Consider the following 18289-nt stretch of genomic DNA (forward strand, 5'->3'; position numbering starts at 1 on the left):
CCTATACTCAGAGTGACATAAATTCAGGCCCAGCTCAATAAACACCTATTCCAATCCTCAGGGGTGTGACTCCACACTTTATAGAACAAGAAAGGAGAGAGCCTTAAGTGAGTTTCCAAAGGTCCTACAAGCTGAGACAAGTACACAAACCTTTCCACGTGGTCACATAAAGGTCTAGGTGACACACAAACATACACGCTGGACAGGTATTCAGGACTTGGTGCAGAGAGACTAGGTTTTAGAGAAGACATTTACAGTCTGGAATTCTGAGATAAAATAGAAGGCTTTATGAAGTCAAGAGAGTTTGGAAAGTTCTGAAGGTGTGTGGGTAGACTTAGCTTGCTGGACTGAAGCAGCAGCTGCACGTTTACTTTTGGGGGTGTGGCGATGAGAGTGACTGTCTATCAGGCAGTTTCTCTGAGTGAAGAGAATACCGTATATGGCCAGTAGGTTTGCTGGACAGGGTCAGGAGCAAACGGGGCCATTTCTGAGAAGAGGAGGACCCTCTGGACAGAAGACAGTAAAACCCTTGTGGAAAATGTTCTAGCTTTCCATAGGAGCCACAGGTGTCTCTGCACAGTTTCCAAGAAGTCATATCGCCTAAGTGATGTTAAGGGAATCATGCACTCTGAGCAGGATACAGCAGAAGAATAAACAGCTGTAGGGGTAGGACCATGTTAATAGAAACCATGACTAATGAGACGTGGCTGCAAGGACAGAGCATTGTCAAACACTGTGGACCAGTTATTAGGGAAATGGGATGACAGCAGGAAGTGAGACTCAGTGAAGAGCAGCCAGTAACCGACACTTTCTGGAAAGCGTGACTACGGTTAACAGCCCCATCATGTCTGGCTTGTTTCTAATTGCCATCTACCCTGAGCTCTGTCTTGTACCTTAAAACTCTTCTGTGATTCCGGAGTTGGGCTTTCAAGGTCGATTAGTTTCTTTAGATCTTCTTCAATGGTGGACTTGGAGGTTGGCTTAGGAGATGCCCGGAGGTCTCTGGTTGAGGCACGCAGCCTGGTGTGGGCTATTTCATTGCCATCACTCTGATGACGCCTGGAAAAAAAGGGAAGAGATGATAGATACCAACTCAACAAGGTTGGCTCAAGGGCACGATAGGTTCTAAAGAATGTAAGTCAATAGAGAAATATTATGTGGAGAAACAGATAATTACTTCTGCTTATATCAGAATCTACTCATATAAACGCTTACTGAAGAAATAAAACCAATTTGAAACACAAAATAAAATCTGATGAATAAGTCACTCTTTTAAAGAAAGCTATTAGTTTTTCTAAGCCAAAATTAGCAACAGGTTTACTAAAAGACCACAAGGTATACATCCAAAATGCAACCTTTGTACAAATGAAAACAAAATAATTGAATGAATCATTTAATGTTTTGCTGTACTACCTTGTCAAAAAGTCCTTTATTTTCAGGGGTACTCACTCACTTTCTAATATTCCCTCTGGTGCCTACTGGCCTAGTTAAGAACTACATGGGAAGGCTGTGATTAATATAATCAAAGGGACTAGTATGGTCTTAGCACCAGAGGGGCAATTATTCTGAAGTGTATCCTTCAAACACACTCCTTTTGAGATCTAAGATTCTCAAATCCTAACATTTTGCAATACATCTTGTTTAAGGAACGAGGCAGAGAAATAATTTAAGAAAATATTACTTACGAAAAAACATAATAATCCCACCAACAGACCAACTCCTCCCAACCCCCTAGCCTGGTCTCTTTTGTTTTAAGAGATTACTCCAAGGCTTTCTATTCTCCATCATGTTAAAAGCAAGCCACCAGCAAGGGAAGCAAAATAACTCTTACTTTCTCGTGTCCATAAATCCCACGGAGTTTATGGTTCCTTCAGGTTTTTTCCATCCAATTAGGTACTTGCTAGTAGCGCCCTGGCGAGGGTAAAAACTCCTAGGACCAGAGGAGGAGGAGGAGGAGGAGGAGAAGGACGGTGCGAGCTGTGAGGGGGCGGCTGGATGAAGCTCTTCTTTAGGTGAACTTCGGGCACTGGTGAAAACCACTGGGCTGGCAGAGTGTCGGGAGCTCATGGTACTGAGGAGAAGCAGGGCAAAGACGTGTATCTCAGGATCATTATGTCAGCTATGAAAGTGTTGCCCGGGGTACGGGTGATGGCTGGGTTGAACAACAGTGAATTTTTCATGAACTATTAACAGCGATGGCTGGCTGGCCTTCCTGGCTTTCTCACTATAATTTAAATGTCTGCTCTCAAAATGACAGATGGCTACTAGTGCTTCGTCTGCACTTTAAAAAGTAAAAATACTTAAGACTGTCAGGGACACTTTCAAACACACTGGCACCACTGAAGTTTGTCACAGAAGTTTGGCAGTGGCAAGAGACAGGAGAAAGAGAAGCAAGAGGTCTACCATCTCCATGCCTCTGTCTTGCTTTCTTCACAACTAGGGATTTTGGTGATGCTCTCTAGGACCAAGCTGGGGAGGGGAGAAGAGACTGACAGGGCTATGGCTCTTCAGACTCACATCCAAGGCCAGTGGGCACAGTGAGCGCTCCCTCCCCATGGCAGCTGGCATTCATATTGGCTCTGGAGCCTGCTCATCAATATATTTGAAACATCAGTTAAAGATTACAAAACTAGGGCTGGGTGCGGTGGCTTATGCCTTAATCCTAGCACTTTGGAAGGCCGAGGTAGGCGGATCATCTAAGGTCACGAGTTTGAGACCAGTCTGACCAACATGGCGAAATCCCGTCTCTAAAAAAATACAAAAATTATCTGGGCATGGTGGTGTGTGCCTGTAATCCCAACTACTCAGGAAGCTGAGGCAGGAGAATCACTTGAACCTGGGAAGTGGAAGTTGTGGTGAGCCAAGATTGCACCACTGCACTCCAGTCTGGGTGACAGAGAGAGACTCCATCTCAAAAATAAAAAAGATAATAAAACTGAAGTCTACATGACTAAAGAGTCCAAAATTTAGGGGTTTCAAGAATTCCAGAACAGAAAAAGGCAGGATTTTCAAAATAAGGTATGAGAGTTTTAGTTAACTAAAACTCATATAAACGTAGAAGGCCTTTAACTGTAGGATTTTCATACTTCCTGCCCAGTGGTCTCACAGGACCACACTATTTGAGCCTTTCTGAGTTCTCCAGCATGGGGTGAAACCAAAGATGGCTGACTCTTGCTACAACAGACTTTCAGTTATTTTTACTTGAGGTTTAATTAATAGTATGTGGTCCCAAAGCATTCCTCAATGGCACTTTCATTTGCCAAAAACGAATGGTCCTGACCTAAATAAAGTATGGACTTTAGTTAATAATACTGTATCAACATTGACTTGGGGAGGAAGATAACTGAATAGAACCCTCTAACAACTGTCCCTCCACAGGAACACCAACTTGAACAACTATCCACACAATAAAGCGCCTTCATAAGAATCCAAAATCAGGTGAGCGATCACAGTACCTGCTTGTCACATCATATCAAGGGGAAAGAGTCACTGAAGAGGGTGGTAAAGATGATCCTGCATCGCCTACGCCCCCTCCCCCACCCTGGCACAGCAGCTTGGAGAGAGAATCTGTGCACATCAGGGAGGGAGAGGGTGTGGGACTTTGCATCGGAACTCACTGCTGGCCTGTCTCAGCAGAGCACAACACTGAGCAGAATTCTGCTGGATCCCACGGACAGAGCATTTAGACCTGCTCTGGGTCAGAGGGGAATTCTCAGCCAGAGTGGGAGGAAGCTGAGTCCCAGCTGGTTCCGCCACCCAATACCGTGCTATCTTCAGGTCTGACCCCGTGCAGTGCCAGCTGTGGTGGCCATGGGAGTGCTTGAATCACCTTCCCCAACTCCAGGCAACCCAGCACAGACAGAGACTACTTCTGAGAGGGAAGAGAGAAGAGACATTGCTTAGCAACCCAGAGAATTCTCCCTTATCTTGCCCAAACCCATCAAGGCAGCGCCTCTTGGAGTTGGTGAGAGTTAAAGCGTTCCTGGACTGAGGGCGCCCCCTGGTGCTGATACATCTACAGTGATCACAAGCTTAGATCACAATAGTCCTATTTGAATACATGGAAAGCCTTCTCCGGAAGAACCAGTACAAACAAGCCCAGGCTGCCAAAATTGGAATAAATACCTAACTCTTCAATGCCCAGACACTGATGAATGTACACAGGCATCAGGAACATCCAGGAAGACATAACTTCATCAAATGAACCAAATAAGGCACCAGTGATCAATCCCAGAGTGACGCAGAATTCAGACAGAGAATTCAAAATACCTGTCCTTGAGCAAGTTCAATAAACTTCAAGATATCACAGAGAAGGAATTCTGAATTCTATCAAAAATTTAACAAAGAGATGGAAATAGTAATTTAAAAATCAAGCAGAATTTCTGGAGTTGAAAAATTGAATTGACAAACTGAAAAATGTACCAGCTTCTCAACAGTGGAATTGATCAAGCAGAAGGAAGAACTAGTGAGCTCAAAGACAGGCTACATGAAAATACACAGTCACAGGAGAAAAAAGAAAAAAGAATAAAAAAGAATGAAACATGCCTACAAGAGCTAGAAAATAGACTCAAACGGGTAAATTTGTTTTTCTTTTCTTTTTTTTTTTTGAGAGTCTCCACCCAGGCTGGAGTGCAGTGGCACTATCTTGGCTCACTGCAATCTCCGCTCCCAGGTTTTCTGCTTCAGCCTCCTAAGTAGCTGTGATTACAGGCACCTGCCACCACGCCCGGCTAATTTTTGTATTTTTAGTGGAGACAGGGTTTCACCATGTTGGCCAGGATGGTCTCAAACTCCTGACCTCAGGTGATCTGCCAGCCTTGGCCTCACAAAAAGATAAGGATTACAAGCGTGAGCCACCGTGCCCGTACTGTCAAAGGGGTAAACCTAAGAGAATTATTGGCCCTAAAGAGGATGTAGAGAGAGAAAGAGATCGGGGCACAAAGTTTATTCAAAAGAATAATGAACATTTCCAAACCTGGAGAAAGATATAAATACCCAGGTACAAGAAGGTCACAGAACTCCAAAAGGGTCCAACCCAAATAACACTACTTCAAGCATATATTAATCAAACTCTCAAAGGTCAAGGATAAAGAAAGGATATCTGAAAGCAGCAAGAAAAAAGAAGCAAATAACATAAAAAGGAGCTCCAATACATCTGGCAGCAAACTACTTGGTGGAAACCTTATAGGCCCACAGAGTGTGGGATAACATACTTAAAGTGCTGAAGGAATACTGATTCTCAAGCTATAACAAATGTACTACACTAATGTAAGATGACGCCAACAGGGGAAACTTGGTGAGGGGTTTATCAGAACTCTGTCTTTGCAACTTTTCTGTAAATCTGAAAACTATTTTGATATTAAAAAGTCCCACAATAGGCCAGGTGCAGTGTCTCATGCCCGTAATCCCACGACTTTGGGGGCTGAGGCGGGCAGATCACCTGAGGTCAGGAATTTGAGACCAGCCTGGCCAACATGATGAAACCCTGTCTTTACTAAAAACACAAAAATAGCTGCGTGTGGTGGCACATACCTGTAGTCCCAGCTACTTGGGAGGCTAAGCCAGGAGAATCGCTTGAACCTGTGAGGCAGAAGTTCCAGGGAGCCTAGATCAATAAACACTGGTGCTCAACATCATCAGTTACCAGGAAAATGCAAATTAAAACCACAATGAAGGACCACTACACACCTACCAGAATGGCTACATTAAAAAGACTTATAATATCAAGTGCCAGAAAGGATGTGAAGCACTAGAGCTCTCATACACTGCTGGCTGGAGTGCTACTTGTTACAACCACTTTGGAAAACTAGTTCAGAGGCTCTACTAAGTTGAACATACGTATATTCTTCACATGGCTATTGTATTCCTAGAAACTCAAAAGAAACACATATGTCTGTGTACCAAAGGACATGTACAAGAATTCTTAGTATCGGCTGGGTGCAGTGACTCACACCTGCAATGCCAGCACTTTGGGAGGCTGAGGTGGACAGATTACTTGAGCTCAGGAGTTTGAGACTAGCCTGGGCAACATGGCAAAACCCTGTTTCTATAAAAAATAAAAAAATCAGCCAGGTGTGGTGGTGTGTGCCTGTAGACCCAGCTACTTGGGGGGCTGAGGTGGGAGGATTGCTGGAGCTCAGGATGTCGAGGCCGCAGTGAGCCAAGTTCACACCACTATACTCCAGCCTGGGTGACAAAATGAGACTCTATCTCAAAAAAATAAAAGAAGAGGAAAAAGAAAAAACAAAGATTCTGAATATCCCAAATTGGAAACAATCCAAATATTCATCAACAGTAGAGTGGATAAATGAGCTGCTATATTCTCACACTGTAAATATAATATAGCAATGGGGATAAGCTAATGTTACCTGCAACACATGGATAAATCTTAGCAACATAATGTTGACTTAAAGACGCAGGACACAAATTAATACACATAGTATTATTCCATTTATATTCAGTCCCAAAACAGACAAAATAAAGCTATGATTTTCTTAATTTTTGTTTTTGTTTTTGAGACAGGGTCTTGCTCCGTCGCTCAGGCTAGAGTGCAGTGGTGCAACCATAGCTCACTATAGCCTCAGACTCCTGGGCTCAAGGGATCCTTCCACCTTAGCCCGCCAAGTAGTCAGGACTACAAGTGCGCATTGCCACACCTGGCTTACACATGTATTCTTAAAAGGATAACTGGTTAAATAAGATCAACCCCAATTCCGGTTTTATCTATGAACACAATGGGCTGACACTAGCTCCCAGGTGTGAAATGCCAGTGCACTTCTTTTCACTAGTGGTTATAACTGAGACAGCCCCACTTAACAATTGATTAGATTTAAGCACAAAGGTACGAGAGAAATAAATGAACAATCCACCGGTATGGCTTTCTTCTTTAACGCACACAACTCAGAGCATGAAATTGTGCACTTTCGTACACATGGCCTCTAATTCAGTGGGCCTGTCAGCATCACCTGGGAGCTCTTCTAAAGCATACTTTCTTGTGTTCCAATCCTAGATACTTAATTTAGTAAAGGAGGAATGATGCCTGGAAGATTAGGTAAAATATCCTCCAAGTGTTCACAGCAGCTGAGGCCTACTGCTCACTCACATCCAGCTGAATTATACACACTGTTATGACGGTCAAAATCCAGTTCCATATTGTCTAGATGAAGAAGGTGAAGTCATGGTAGCAGTGTTTCTCAGGCCACAGAACGTGGCCACCTGTATGTACTGATGCAACTGGGGAATCCTGGGCTTGTGTTATATCTTCCGGAGCCCCAGAAATCTGTATTTTAACACACTTCCAAAGTATTCTCATGTTTTTTTGGGTTGAAGAAATACTGCATTAGCCCCTCAACTCCTCCCACTCTAAAATGAGTCTGTCTCTGGGCACAGCTGTGGGTGGGCTCCTTGCAGCTGACCGACCGACCCACTGGCCTGAGACTGCATCAAGGGATGTGCACCTATGCACTTCGCCTAAGAATCTCTGAAGTGGATTAAATTACAATACAACTAACATGAAGCTATCAGCTTCATACTTTTTAAGGGGAGCTGTGTGACTGGGCACTTTCATTATCCTGGAAATTTCATGTTAATTTAATAGGTTTCAATTTCATTTTACTCAGAGAGTTAAATCTCTTCATAGGAATTACATAAGAAGGGAATGAACCAATAATATCTAACAAAAAAGCATTAGATATAACAGGAAATAATAACTGCAATATCTATACTTTTCTCAATGTATAAGAAGTGAGTTTAACTGAGTATGGTCAAATTGGAATCACTAGAAATGTACTCAAGGTGTCTCTAAATTCTACATGAAGAAACTACTAACTTTAATTTTTCTATAAGCTATAAGGCATTTCTCCTTTCCTAAAAAGGAACAACCTTAGATTCTGTTTGGCCATGTCAGGATGTTAATTTTGAAAAGGAAGAGAGGATACACAAGTACATGATACCCCATGTAAAAGAGGCCGGGCGCAGTGGCTCATACCTGTAATCCCAGTACTTTGGGAGGCCGAGGTGGGCATATCACGAGGTCAGGAGATCAAGACCATCCTGGCCAACGAGGTGAAACCCCTCTCTACTAAAATACAAAAAATTAGCCAGGCGTGATGGCATGCACCTGTAGTCCGAGCTACTCGGGAGGCTGGGAGGCTGAGGCAGGGGAATCGCTTGAACCTAGGAGGCAAAGGTTGCAGTGAGACAAGATCACGCTACTGCACTCCAGCATGGCGACAGAGCGAGACTGTTTCAAAAAGAAAGAAAGAAAGACAGACAGACAGACAGAAAGAAAGAAAGAAAGAAAAGAGAGAAAGAAAGAAAAAGGAAGAAAGAGAGAGAAAGAAAGAAAGAAAGAAAAAGAAAGAAAAGAAAGAAAGAAAAGAAAGAGAGAAAGAAAGAGAGAAAGAAAGAGAGAAAGAAAGAGAGAAAGAAAGAAAGAAAGAAAGAAAGAAAGAAAGAAAGAAAGAAAGAAAGAAAGAAAGAAAGAAAGAGAGGCAATGAGGTCACCGAGGATCTGGGACAGCCTGAATCTGTCCAAACTTCTTATCTTGACCTGACGCTCAAATGAAACCATGGACCACATGTGCTGCAATCTGTTGATTTTACATTCCCAGCTATGGCAAAGCTTTATAGGAGGGGATGCTAGATGACCAATCTGCAAAAAAGATGCTACTCTCAGCGGGTGCTGCTTTACAAGGAGGACCTACATCTATTTGCTGACTTTACCAAGCGATGAGCCACCCAGGATTGGGAAGCCTGAATGTCATCAATCAAGGCCCTGAGTGCTGAACCTATGAGGCCTGAGGAGACCATTATGAATTCCTGCATCGTCACTGAGACCATCATATCCTGTGAAAAACATCTGCCAGCCACTGTCTGGGCTGTAGAAAGCTGCTGATGGGAAAACTTGGAGTCATCTACTATTTAGGCATGGCAAGGGGGTTTCAGACAAGCTTGGCCTGCTAAAGATGATATTTTCAGGAAGCGGAGAGCAGCAATTAGTCACCTGTCAAATGGCTGTGGCAAAATCTGGGCAAAGGCTGAATGCTGGTCTAATACCAAGGGGAGGAGAGCTGATCGGGTTTCCTGTGATTGCTTGTACAAATAACAAGCCTTTGGGTGACAGATAATGTGGAGGATAATGATTAAGGAGGACTCCTCCCACGGTGTTCAGCACTAGCCAATTCTGTACTCTATCCAATAGAGTACGGAACACAATTTAGAAGACACTAATTCCAAAGGACTGGGGGGAAAACAAACAAGTGAAGTAGGGATGATTAAGTTGACAAAGAAGATATCCAAGTGACTGCAGTAAAGAAAAATTGTCCATCTATAAAAGGCAGATATTTAACAGTATAAGGGCATACTAATACATACAGCATAGGGAAATGAGTGGCTAGCTATATGCAGCAGCAGAAGCCTCAGGGATCATTGTGGACCAGAAGCTGAAAAGCCTGTAATGCTATTTAATAAGGAACTAACAAGATATCTATGAACATTATCATTTTATTGGCCATAGCTGAGAAGAGTGTCATGTGCAGGTTTGGCATCTAAAAAGGATAAACAAAACAAAGCCGGAAGCTTGAGAAGAGAAAATATGATTATAGGATGAAACACACAAAGTGTAGTTCTAAGAGCTGTGGGAGATACCTGCCTGTTAAAAGAAAAGTCACTAGAAAAGTGTTAAGGCAGGTGATAAAGAGTTTACAAAAGGAAATGACAAAAAACCTTTGGTCTTAAAATGACATTTACAGTCTGCAATACATTTGATAATCTTTTTTATGTTCAACAAACATATAAAAACAGCCATTTAGTAGGTGGAACAGGACTTTGGTTTGGTGGTACTAGGCTATGCTAATGTGTATGACACAGCACATTACCAGCTGCAGGTTTTATCCATCAGTCACTTAGTTTCTGACCTGCTCTCTATTGTGTAGACTGAACAAGCTGACTGCTGAAATGCAGTTTGCTGGCCAGTGAACTGAAAGATGCAGTAGTAAGCCATCTTCATTTGTCACCATGTGCTTGTATCTGTTTAATTTGTGCACCTTAAGATCCTACGGTGTATTCCATGGCCAATATGCCATCTCCTAGATTACAGATGAGGGACAAGCCAGGTGAAATGGTACAACTGGCTACAGGCCACATAGCTGATCAGTGGTAGAACTGAGACTTGAACCAGGGTCTCAGGTTCCAAATCTATTTTACCTATGTTCCTCTCTCAACTTGCCTGGGGGTAGAGAGCTATACCAAATTTTCCTTCTTTCTTTTTTTGCAAATGAACACCTTATAGCCAATAATCTACGTCCAATAACTAGGTTAAGGCAAAAAGGGCCAACCACATGTTCTCAGAATCTTAGATGTCAAAAGTCTTCATGAGAAAACACTCAGCTCATAAAAAAAAAATTATCTCTTAATTGTGTATTTGAGCTATAGCTAGAGGAATGGAATTAAATATTGAAAAGGGAGAGGACTTATTACATACTGAAATTATTTAGAAAAGTTGTGTGGGCCAGGCTCAGTGGCTCATGCTGGTAATTCCTGCACTTTGGGAGGCCAAGGTGAGAGGACTGCCTAAGCATACGAGTATGAGACCAGCCTGGACAACATGGTGAGACCCTGTCTCTACAAAAGTATTAAAAATTAGCTTAGCATGGTGGTGCATGCCTGTAGTCCTAGGTACTCAGGAGGCTGAGGCGGGAGGATCACTTGAGCCCAGGGGGTCGAGGCTATAGTGAGCTACAGGGCCACCACTGAACTCTAGCTTGAGTGACAAAATGAGAGACCCTGTCTTAAAAGACAGAGAGAGAGAGAGAAAAGCTGTGAAATCTCTTGAGATTATTTTTTTCATCCCCCCCACCACCCCGCAACAAACCAATTGTATGAATTCTCATCCTGGTAGAATGCTTTACATATGACAAAGAATGGGCTCTCTGCCCTTTCTGAATTCCTTTGGACCTTATGATTTAATGACACTTGAAGAATTTGGGCTTGCTATATCAACTGAATGAATGGATTAGTTGCTTCATAGAACAAAGTAAAAAAATGTGTTGTTAGTGAGATCTGCATCAAGCATCTGTGGCTTGACAGAGGGCTCATTTTCTCAAGGTTCACTTGAACTTTCTTCCTCGGTGGTTCTAGTTTTCAGTCTTTGAGGTTACTAAAAGTAACTGGTTCTGGATAAAATAACCACTCACCCCCCAAAAGCTGGAAGAGGTGTGGCAAGATCGCTTAGGCCAGATCACCTGGAGTTCTGTTGTGTAACAGCAAGATATTACACAATTGTGAATGTTCATTGTGTGCAGTGACACAAAGCAAAAACTACCAATTAAAATGATCCATACCCACAACCTAGGCTAAAGCAAATAGAGCTAACCACATCTCTTAAGAGAAGTTCTGGTTTTGTTATGTCAGAGGTTGAACTTTCAAATTCTGAGTTAGTCCATAATATTCAGAAAAATAACATTCTCATCTTAAGGAAAAAATATAAAAGAGAGGCAATTAATTGTTAGTAACTTAAAAAAAAATTCCAGGCAGAAAAGATTTAGAGAAGGAAATGTTACAGATAAAGACAACTAAGTAACTTCCAAACAAAGACGGAAGGCATATTTCTCACATACATAGGATGACAACGAGGGTGCAGAGAACAAAATTTAAACACACCAGGGCATACACGGAGGCACACAGACCGCCCAGTGTGCCAGAGTAGCCTGAGGCAGTCCTAATGTTCAGTGTAAACCACACACGCGAAGGCTTTCTTTTCCTCAACTCTCAAGAAACACAGCTTTTGTGGCATGAACAGTTAACTTATTAGGTCAACCAGAAAAAGCACATTCATGAAATGGAACTGTGCTGACAACTGTGGGCAGGCATTTTTCTTGGTCTTTAACCAGTTCTTCCAGTGATAATGTCAGACACTGACCAACATATATCTAGATCCTGACTGATATTTGCAAAGAAGCTGTTCTGAAGTTCTTCCTTGTCATACTTGGTAGAGTTTAAAAACTTTTATGTAGACATGACTTTACGAAGACTTCATGCTACACAAGGACTCTATGTATGCTCTCATGACTACCCCTAGAAGCACTGCAGCTCTGTGCGAATACTGATGCATCCATACAATAACCTTCAAAATAGTGGTTTTCCAGGAGCCAGGAGTTGAGGATTTATGTAACTTTTGAACTGGTTTATTGAGTCATCAGGCAAAAAACATAAAAGAAAAGTTACTCTTTCTTTGTTTTTTTTCAGACAGTGTCTTGCTATGTTGCCCAGATTGACCTCTAACTCTTGGGCACAAATGATCCTCCTGCCTCAGTCTCCTGAGCAGCTGGGACTATAGGCGCTTGCCACCGTGCCCAGCTAGTTATTTCTATTTGCTCATTGGCATGTATTGAGTATCAATCTATTGTGTTCATGTTGGCACAGACTATGCAAATATACTTAGGATGAACATATTGGGTGACAAATCGTGTTGTACTGACTGGATGGCAGTAAAAAGGTATATGTGATCACATAAGTGGGTAGTAATTGGCTACAGGTATCTGAGGGGGCTTTAGGGAAGCAAGAGGAAGCCAGTTTTGAGACCTGGAGAATGGCAGGCTAACAACCGTGGACACCAAAACAAGTCAGGCCAGTCAGTTACAGAAGAGATGTCTATTGTGCAAGCCTGAGGTAGGGCTTTTAGCTTTCTCATGTGTGGTCTTAAATTAAGCTCCAACATCTGAAACAGCACTGGTCAGCAGGACTAGAGCATTTTGGACTGACTGAGGAGGTCCTTGATTGCCACACAAACTGGCACTGCCTACTGCCAAGGCCAGAACCCTAAGAAGAAAATGAATGCTGCTGGTAAGAATGTCCTTAAATTACTACTATCTTCACCTCTCCTAGGCTTACCACTAATCATTTTTTTTCTAGTGGTTCATTTTAAGATCTGAAAGTGAAACATCCATTACCAAAAAATAAAATAAAATAAATTTTCTCCCTAAATTTCCAAGCTTCATAGATAGACATATTCTAGGGAGCAATAATTTAGAGCAAGTGATACCTTTTTAGTTATAGAAAGTTATCAGTATGTGTAATGACATTCAAATATAGCAACTCTATGTAATTACCAACCTGTATTAATGCAGCTCTCATGAGGAGCTACACAAAATCTGCATGATCATCAAGAGGGAAACTAGAGGACAGAGGAGGTAGGAATGGAGCCCAGCCAGAAAGATGCAGTGAAACTTAATCACTGTAATTTAGACTTTGTCACTGAGTCCCAGGTACAAGCTCTTTTAAGCACTGTCAAGACATCTCTACATTAATTGCTGTTCCTGTCTTCTGAGGACACAAACACTCTAATTTGCTGTGATTTTAGTTTTTCTATAGCAATGTGCATTTGGTGGCTAAGTCCCCTTTCCTCCAGAAAAGGCAGGCTGCTAAAGCTCTGATTATCCAACTCACTATGCCAAGATCAACATACCAAAGTCTCAAAACATCCCTACTTACCAGAGTCTAGAAATGAATGTCACTCAACAAATGAGTGGGTGAGAAGCTCTGCCACCCTCCCTGGATGGCCACATTCTTCTCTTCTCTAGTAAGTTTGACTTTCAATAGGAGAGTTATTTCTAAAGGATGATTTCAATGATTCTGCATTCTTCCAGTTAGAAGCAGAAAATTTAGATAATCCTTTGAGGCCTTCAGGCAGCTCCAGTCAGCACATTCAGATAATGCAAACTCAGGTGCTTTTTTCAGGGAGCTTTGTTGATCCCCTGGGATTTGTTAGATAATGGGACAGCCACACATTCTGTGCTTCGGTTTCAGGGGCCCAGCTCTTTCCAACCTCACTCCATGGTGATGCCATTTGAGACAAGATCTCTATAACCAACTTTCTTCTGCCATCACATTGGACCAGAGAAATATTTTTAGATGGAAGATATTCTTAAAAAAAGGCATCCTCTTTTCAAAATGACAGATTGAAAACCAAAGAAATACAAGTCAAACTAAACTTAAAAACCAGAGAGAAACTATTCAGATCTGCAAAATGTTCTAAGTCAATGCACAATCTACTCAGATGGGGATGTGCCAAGAACAGCCAGCGAGTGTCTTGTGTGATTCTGTCTATATGGTTATGGCATCTGATGCCCACTTCCTGTTCTACTTTGGCAAACACATCTCTTACACCATTTGCATCAAACAATCTACTATCTTAATTGTGGAACAGAATACATAGTACTCAAGAATACTGAGACTACTTTCCCAATTTCATTTTGCTTGGAAGCCATGAGTTTCCAGACCTATCACCACCATTTTGAGATCTGCAATGTGGTAGCAGTAAACAGAAACAACACTCGTGAAAGGCTTCAGCTTCATACCACAGGGCCTGACATTTTAAATGAAGGGAAACTCAATGATAAGTAATGATAGAAACTCCATGAGAAAACGGAATACTTAGCTGGTCAAGTGAAAGGAATCTAAATTAAGTAGAAATTAAGTAGAGGATGTCCTCTCTCCTTAAGGTTATCTGGGGTTTACTGACAGATTATGGGCCTGGATTTCCATTTGAAAAATAAAAACTAAATTAAGCCTCTCTACTATTTTTCTCTTTTCTTTTCTCTCTCTCTATTTCTTTCTTTCTTTCTCTTTTTCTTTTTTTGAGACAGAGTCTCACTCTGTTGCCCAGGTTGGAGTGCAGCTGCATGATCTTGGCTCACTGCAACCTTTGCCTCCTGGGTTCAAGCAATTCTCCTGCCTCAGCCTCCCAAGTAGCTGGCATTACAGGTGCCCACCACCATGCCCGGCTAATTTCTGTATTTTAGTAGAGATGGGGTTTCACCATGTTGGCCGAACTGGTCTCAAACTCCTGACCTCAAGTGATCTGCTCACCTCGGCCTCCCAAAGTGCTGGGATTACAGGTGCGAGCCACCATGCCCAGCCTTTACTACTTTTCTTGAGGTCATAATCATAACAGACCCAGAAGATAGCAAGGCTAGATGCTCTCACACATTGATCAATGACTGACAACAACTGAAGGTAAAAGGAGAAAGCACACACAGATTAACAGGCCTAAAAAGACAGTGATGGAATCCTTCTTCCCTATATGGATCTTGTCACATTTGGGATTTTAGGCTCAAATCAAGAGGAATTGACAAACAGTATTTATCTAGAGGTGTGATCTCCAAGGATACAGGGGAATGTGTACTTTCCTATTCTGAAAGGTGTGTCTAATTTTAGCTACACGTTTGTGTTGGACATCCCCTACTCTCAACCCATCGCTGCCAGGAGCCAATTACTGAAAAAAAAGTTACTATGAAAATATCAGGTAAGTGAGGTTCTCGGTTAGAGAGGCATGTAAAGGATGTGCCTGGCATCATAAACGATGCTCTGTTACTCAGAAAAGACTCCTTTCTTTTAAATATATGGTCAATATTTTAAAAACGTAGTCTTCAAAAGCTTGTCCCAGTATATATTCCCTATCACTCACCAAAAGCCAACATTACAAAATTACAAATTTCCTCTCAAATTGTGGTAGCCAGGAAAATTAAAAAAAAAAAAAATCAAATCCAACTTAAAAAAGAATGAATCTGCAAAATTTTCTCACAGTTTAAAATAATGCACTAAAATTGCAGGATTAAAGTATTTTGAAGGCAAGTAAAAGACATTAAACATATAAAAATAATTGTCACTGCAGAAAAACCTTTTCTTATACACTATTGAGCAAAGTAAAGTGGGCTGAGGCCAGGGACCTGGGCTTAAGTCTGCGCTGGGCATCGGAGAGACAGCAGGGAAGCGTGGTTACCTTGTGTGGGAAGCAGCATCGTTTATACTGAAGGTGCTGTTCTCCCTTGTCAGAGGGCTCGAGCCGGCTTGGCTCTTGCTGTGTATGTCTAAGCTCAGGGAAGACTCTGCTTTCCGGTCCAGGCCGTGGCTCTCTGTCTCCAAAGTCCGATCTGCCATGGAGATTACTTCACTGGAGCTGTGCCATAGGGGTGCCACTTTCTCCTTGCCTGGCCCTGAGCGAGGTGATGATGTGGCAGCCCCCAGGGAGGCTGTGCTGCCATGGCTGGGGCCATAAGAGGTGGTGTCAATGCCACTGTCAGCAGAGGTGCCTTGCAGATAGTTATAGCTGTTGAGTTCGGATTCTGTGCGGTCCCCATCGTACCACTTCTCATCACTGTGGGCACTTGACGCATTGCTGGAGAGAGTATTGCTACTGGAGTGGCTCGAGTAGTGGCTATCAGACTGCAAGAGAAGCAGGATTTATTTGAGTGCAAAGTTTTGCTTCCTGAACAACAGAATAACAGAAATGACACTGTGATTAGTTTCTAGTTATGAAGGCCTAAAAGTTCCAATAATGACAAGTCACAGTAAGGCAGGGAACCTATGTCACTCTAGTCCACTCAGAAGTATCCATGGCAAAGAGTACTAGAAATGTGTGTGTGTGTTTTTTTTTTAATCTTGTTTTTCATTATTTGATTTATGCTAAAGTATCAATACTAATAGGAAGAAATTTAAATTGTCATTAAAGTTTTAGTATATTAAAATAGAAAGGAAATGACATTTCCAAAGGGATTATAATTAGAAAGCATGTTAATTCTAAAAGCCCTATTTGTTCAGAGTAAATAGAAGGCTGAATATAAGACTTATTCCTAGAGAGCTCTCCTTCCCCAACTAGCCTCTATTTAGGAGACAGCCTTCTAAGACACGCTTTGAGGTAAAATTTATACAGAGGTGCCAAGGTAATTCAATGGGAAAAAAATTAGGTTTATCATGAAACGATGGTGATAGAACTGAATATTCATATGCAAAAAATAAAGTTGGAACTGGGGCAGCGGCTCATGCCTATAGTGAGGGGATGAGTGCTAGAATAAGGATTGATAATAGAAGTGTTAATATGCCTCCTACTTTGTTAGGAATAGATCATAGAATTGCGTATGAAACTAAAAAGTACCATTCAGGTTTAATATGAGGTTGGGTGTTTAGGGGGTTAGCTGGGGTATAATTGTCTGGGTCACTTAGGAAGTCGGGTGAAAAGAGCACTAGTCCCAGCACTTTGGGAAGCCAGGGTAGGTGGATTGCTTCAGCTCAGGAGTTCAAGACCAGTCTCGGTAACACAGCAAAACCCCATTTCTACAAAAAATTCAAAAATTAGCCAGGCGTGGTGGTGCCTGCCTGTAGTCCCAGTTATACAGGAGGCTGAGGTGGCAGGATCACCTGAACCCGGGAGGTTGAGGCTACGGTGAGCTGAGATTATGCCACTGCACTACAGCCTGGGTGACAGAGCGATACCTTGCCTCAAAAAAAAAAAAAAAAAAAAAAAAAAAAAAAAAGAAAAGAATAAAGTTGGATCCTTACCACATAGAAAAATAAACTCACAAATGATCAAAGATCTAAATGTGAAAGCTAAAACTATAAATCTCTTACAAGAAAACATGTGTAAGTCTTCGGGACCTCCAGTTATAAAACGGTTTCTTAGCTATGACAACAAAAACATATGAAACAAAATAAAAAAATAAATTGGACGTCATAAAAATTTAAAACTTTTGTGCTTCAAATAGCCCAATTACACAATGGGCAAATGATTCGAATAGTCATTTCTCAAAAAAACAAAAAACAAAACACAAAACACAAACGTCCAACAAGCACATCAAAAAATATTCAATATCATTAGTTATTAGGGAAATATGAATCAAAACCACAATGAGATGCCACTTCGGCTATAATCAAAAAGCCAGATGATAATGAATGTTGGCAATGTTGGGAATATAAAATGGGGTGGTAACTATGGGAAAATAGCTGCAATTCTATGTTAGTATATACCCAAGAGAAATAAAAATGCATGTTTCATTGTACATGGATGTTTACAGCCGAATTATTCATAATAGTCAAAAAGTAAAACAAACAAAAAATCCAAATGTCCATCAACTAATACATGGATTAAAAAATAGGGTATATCCATAAAATCGAATATTACTCAGCTATGAAAGGGAATGAAATACTGATTCATGCTACATGGATGAATCTTGGGAACATAATCAGCGAAAGAAGCCAGGCTCAAAAGGCCACATATTGTATAATTTCATTGTATGAAATGTCCAGAGTAGGCAAATCCAGAGAGAGAAACTGGTGACTGTCTAGGTCTTTGAGGGGATGACAAGCAGTTGGTGGTGGTGATGAAAATGCCCAGGAATCAGGTGGTGCTGGCTGCACAACTCTGAATACGCTGCTAAAAACCACTCAATGGTATATTTTAAATGGGTAAATACAATGGTATATTTTAAATGGGTAAATACTATGGTATGTGAAT

The 18289-nt window shown here is 41.6% G+C and overlaps 1 protein-coding gene across 15 annotated transcripts in view; it reads right to left on the bottom strand.

Annotated features, from left to right (window-relative positions):
- Positions 1-18289, bottom strand: part of LOC105494308 (signal induced proliferation associated 1 like 1) — a 410938-nt gene that overhangs the window by 13542 nt on the left and 379107 nt on the right. For all 15 annotated transcript variants that reach the window (XM_071099945.1, XM_071099943.1, XM_071099944.1 and 12 more), the window contains 3 exons: positions 15782-16224; positions 1832-2071; positions 894-1059 (listed from right to left, as the gene is read on the bottom strand). In XM_071099945.1, the coding sequence (XP_070956046.1) occupies positions 894-1059; positions 1832-2071; positions 15782-16224 (849 nt within the window). The remainder of the gene's footprint in view (positions 1-893; positions 1060-1831; positions 2072-15781; positions 16225-18289) is intronic.

This window comes from Macaca nemestrina, chromosome 7, assembly GCF_043159975.1.
Source record: "Macaca nemestrina isolate mMacNem1 chromosome 7, mMacNem.hap1, whole genome shotgun sequence".
In the NCBI taxonomy this organism is placed as follows: Eukaryota; Metazoa; Chordata; class Mammalia; order Primates; family Cercopithecidae; genus Macaca; species Macaca nemestrina.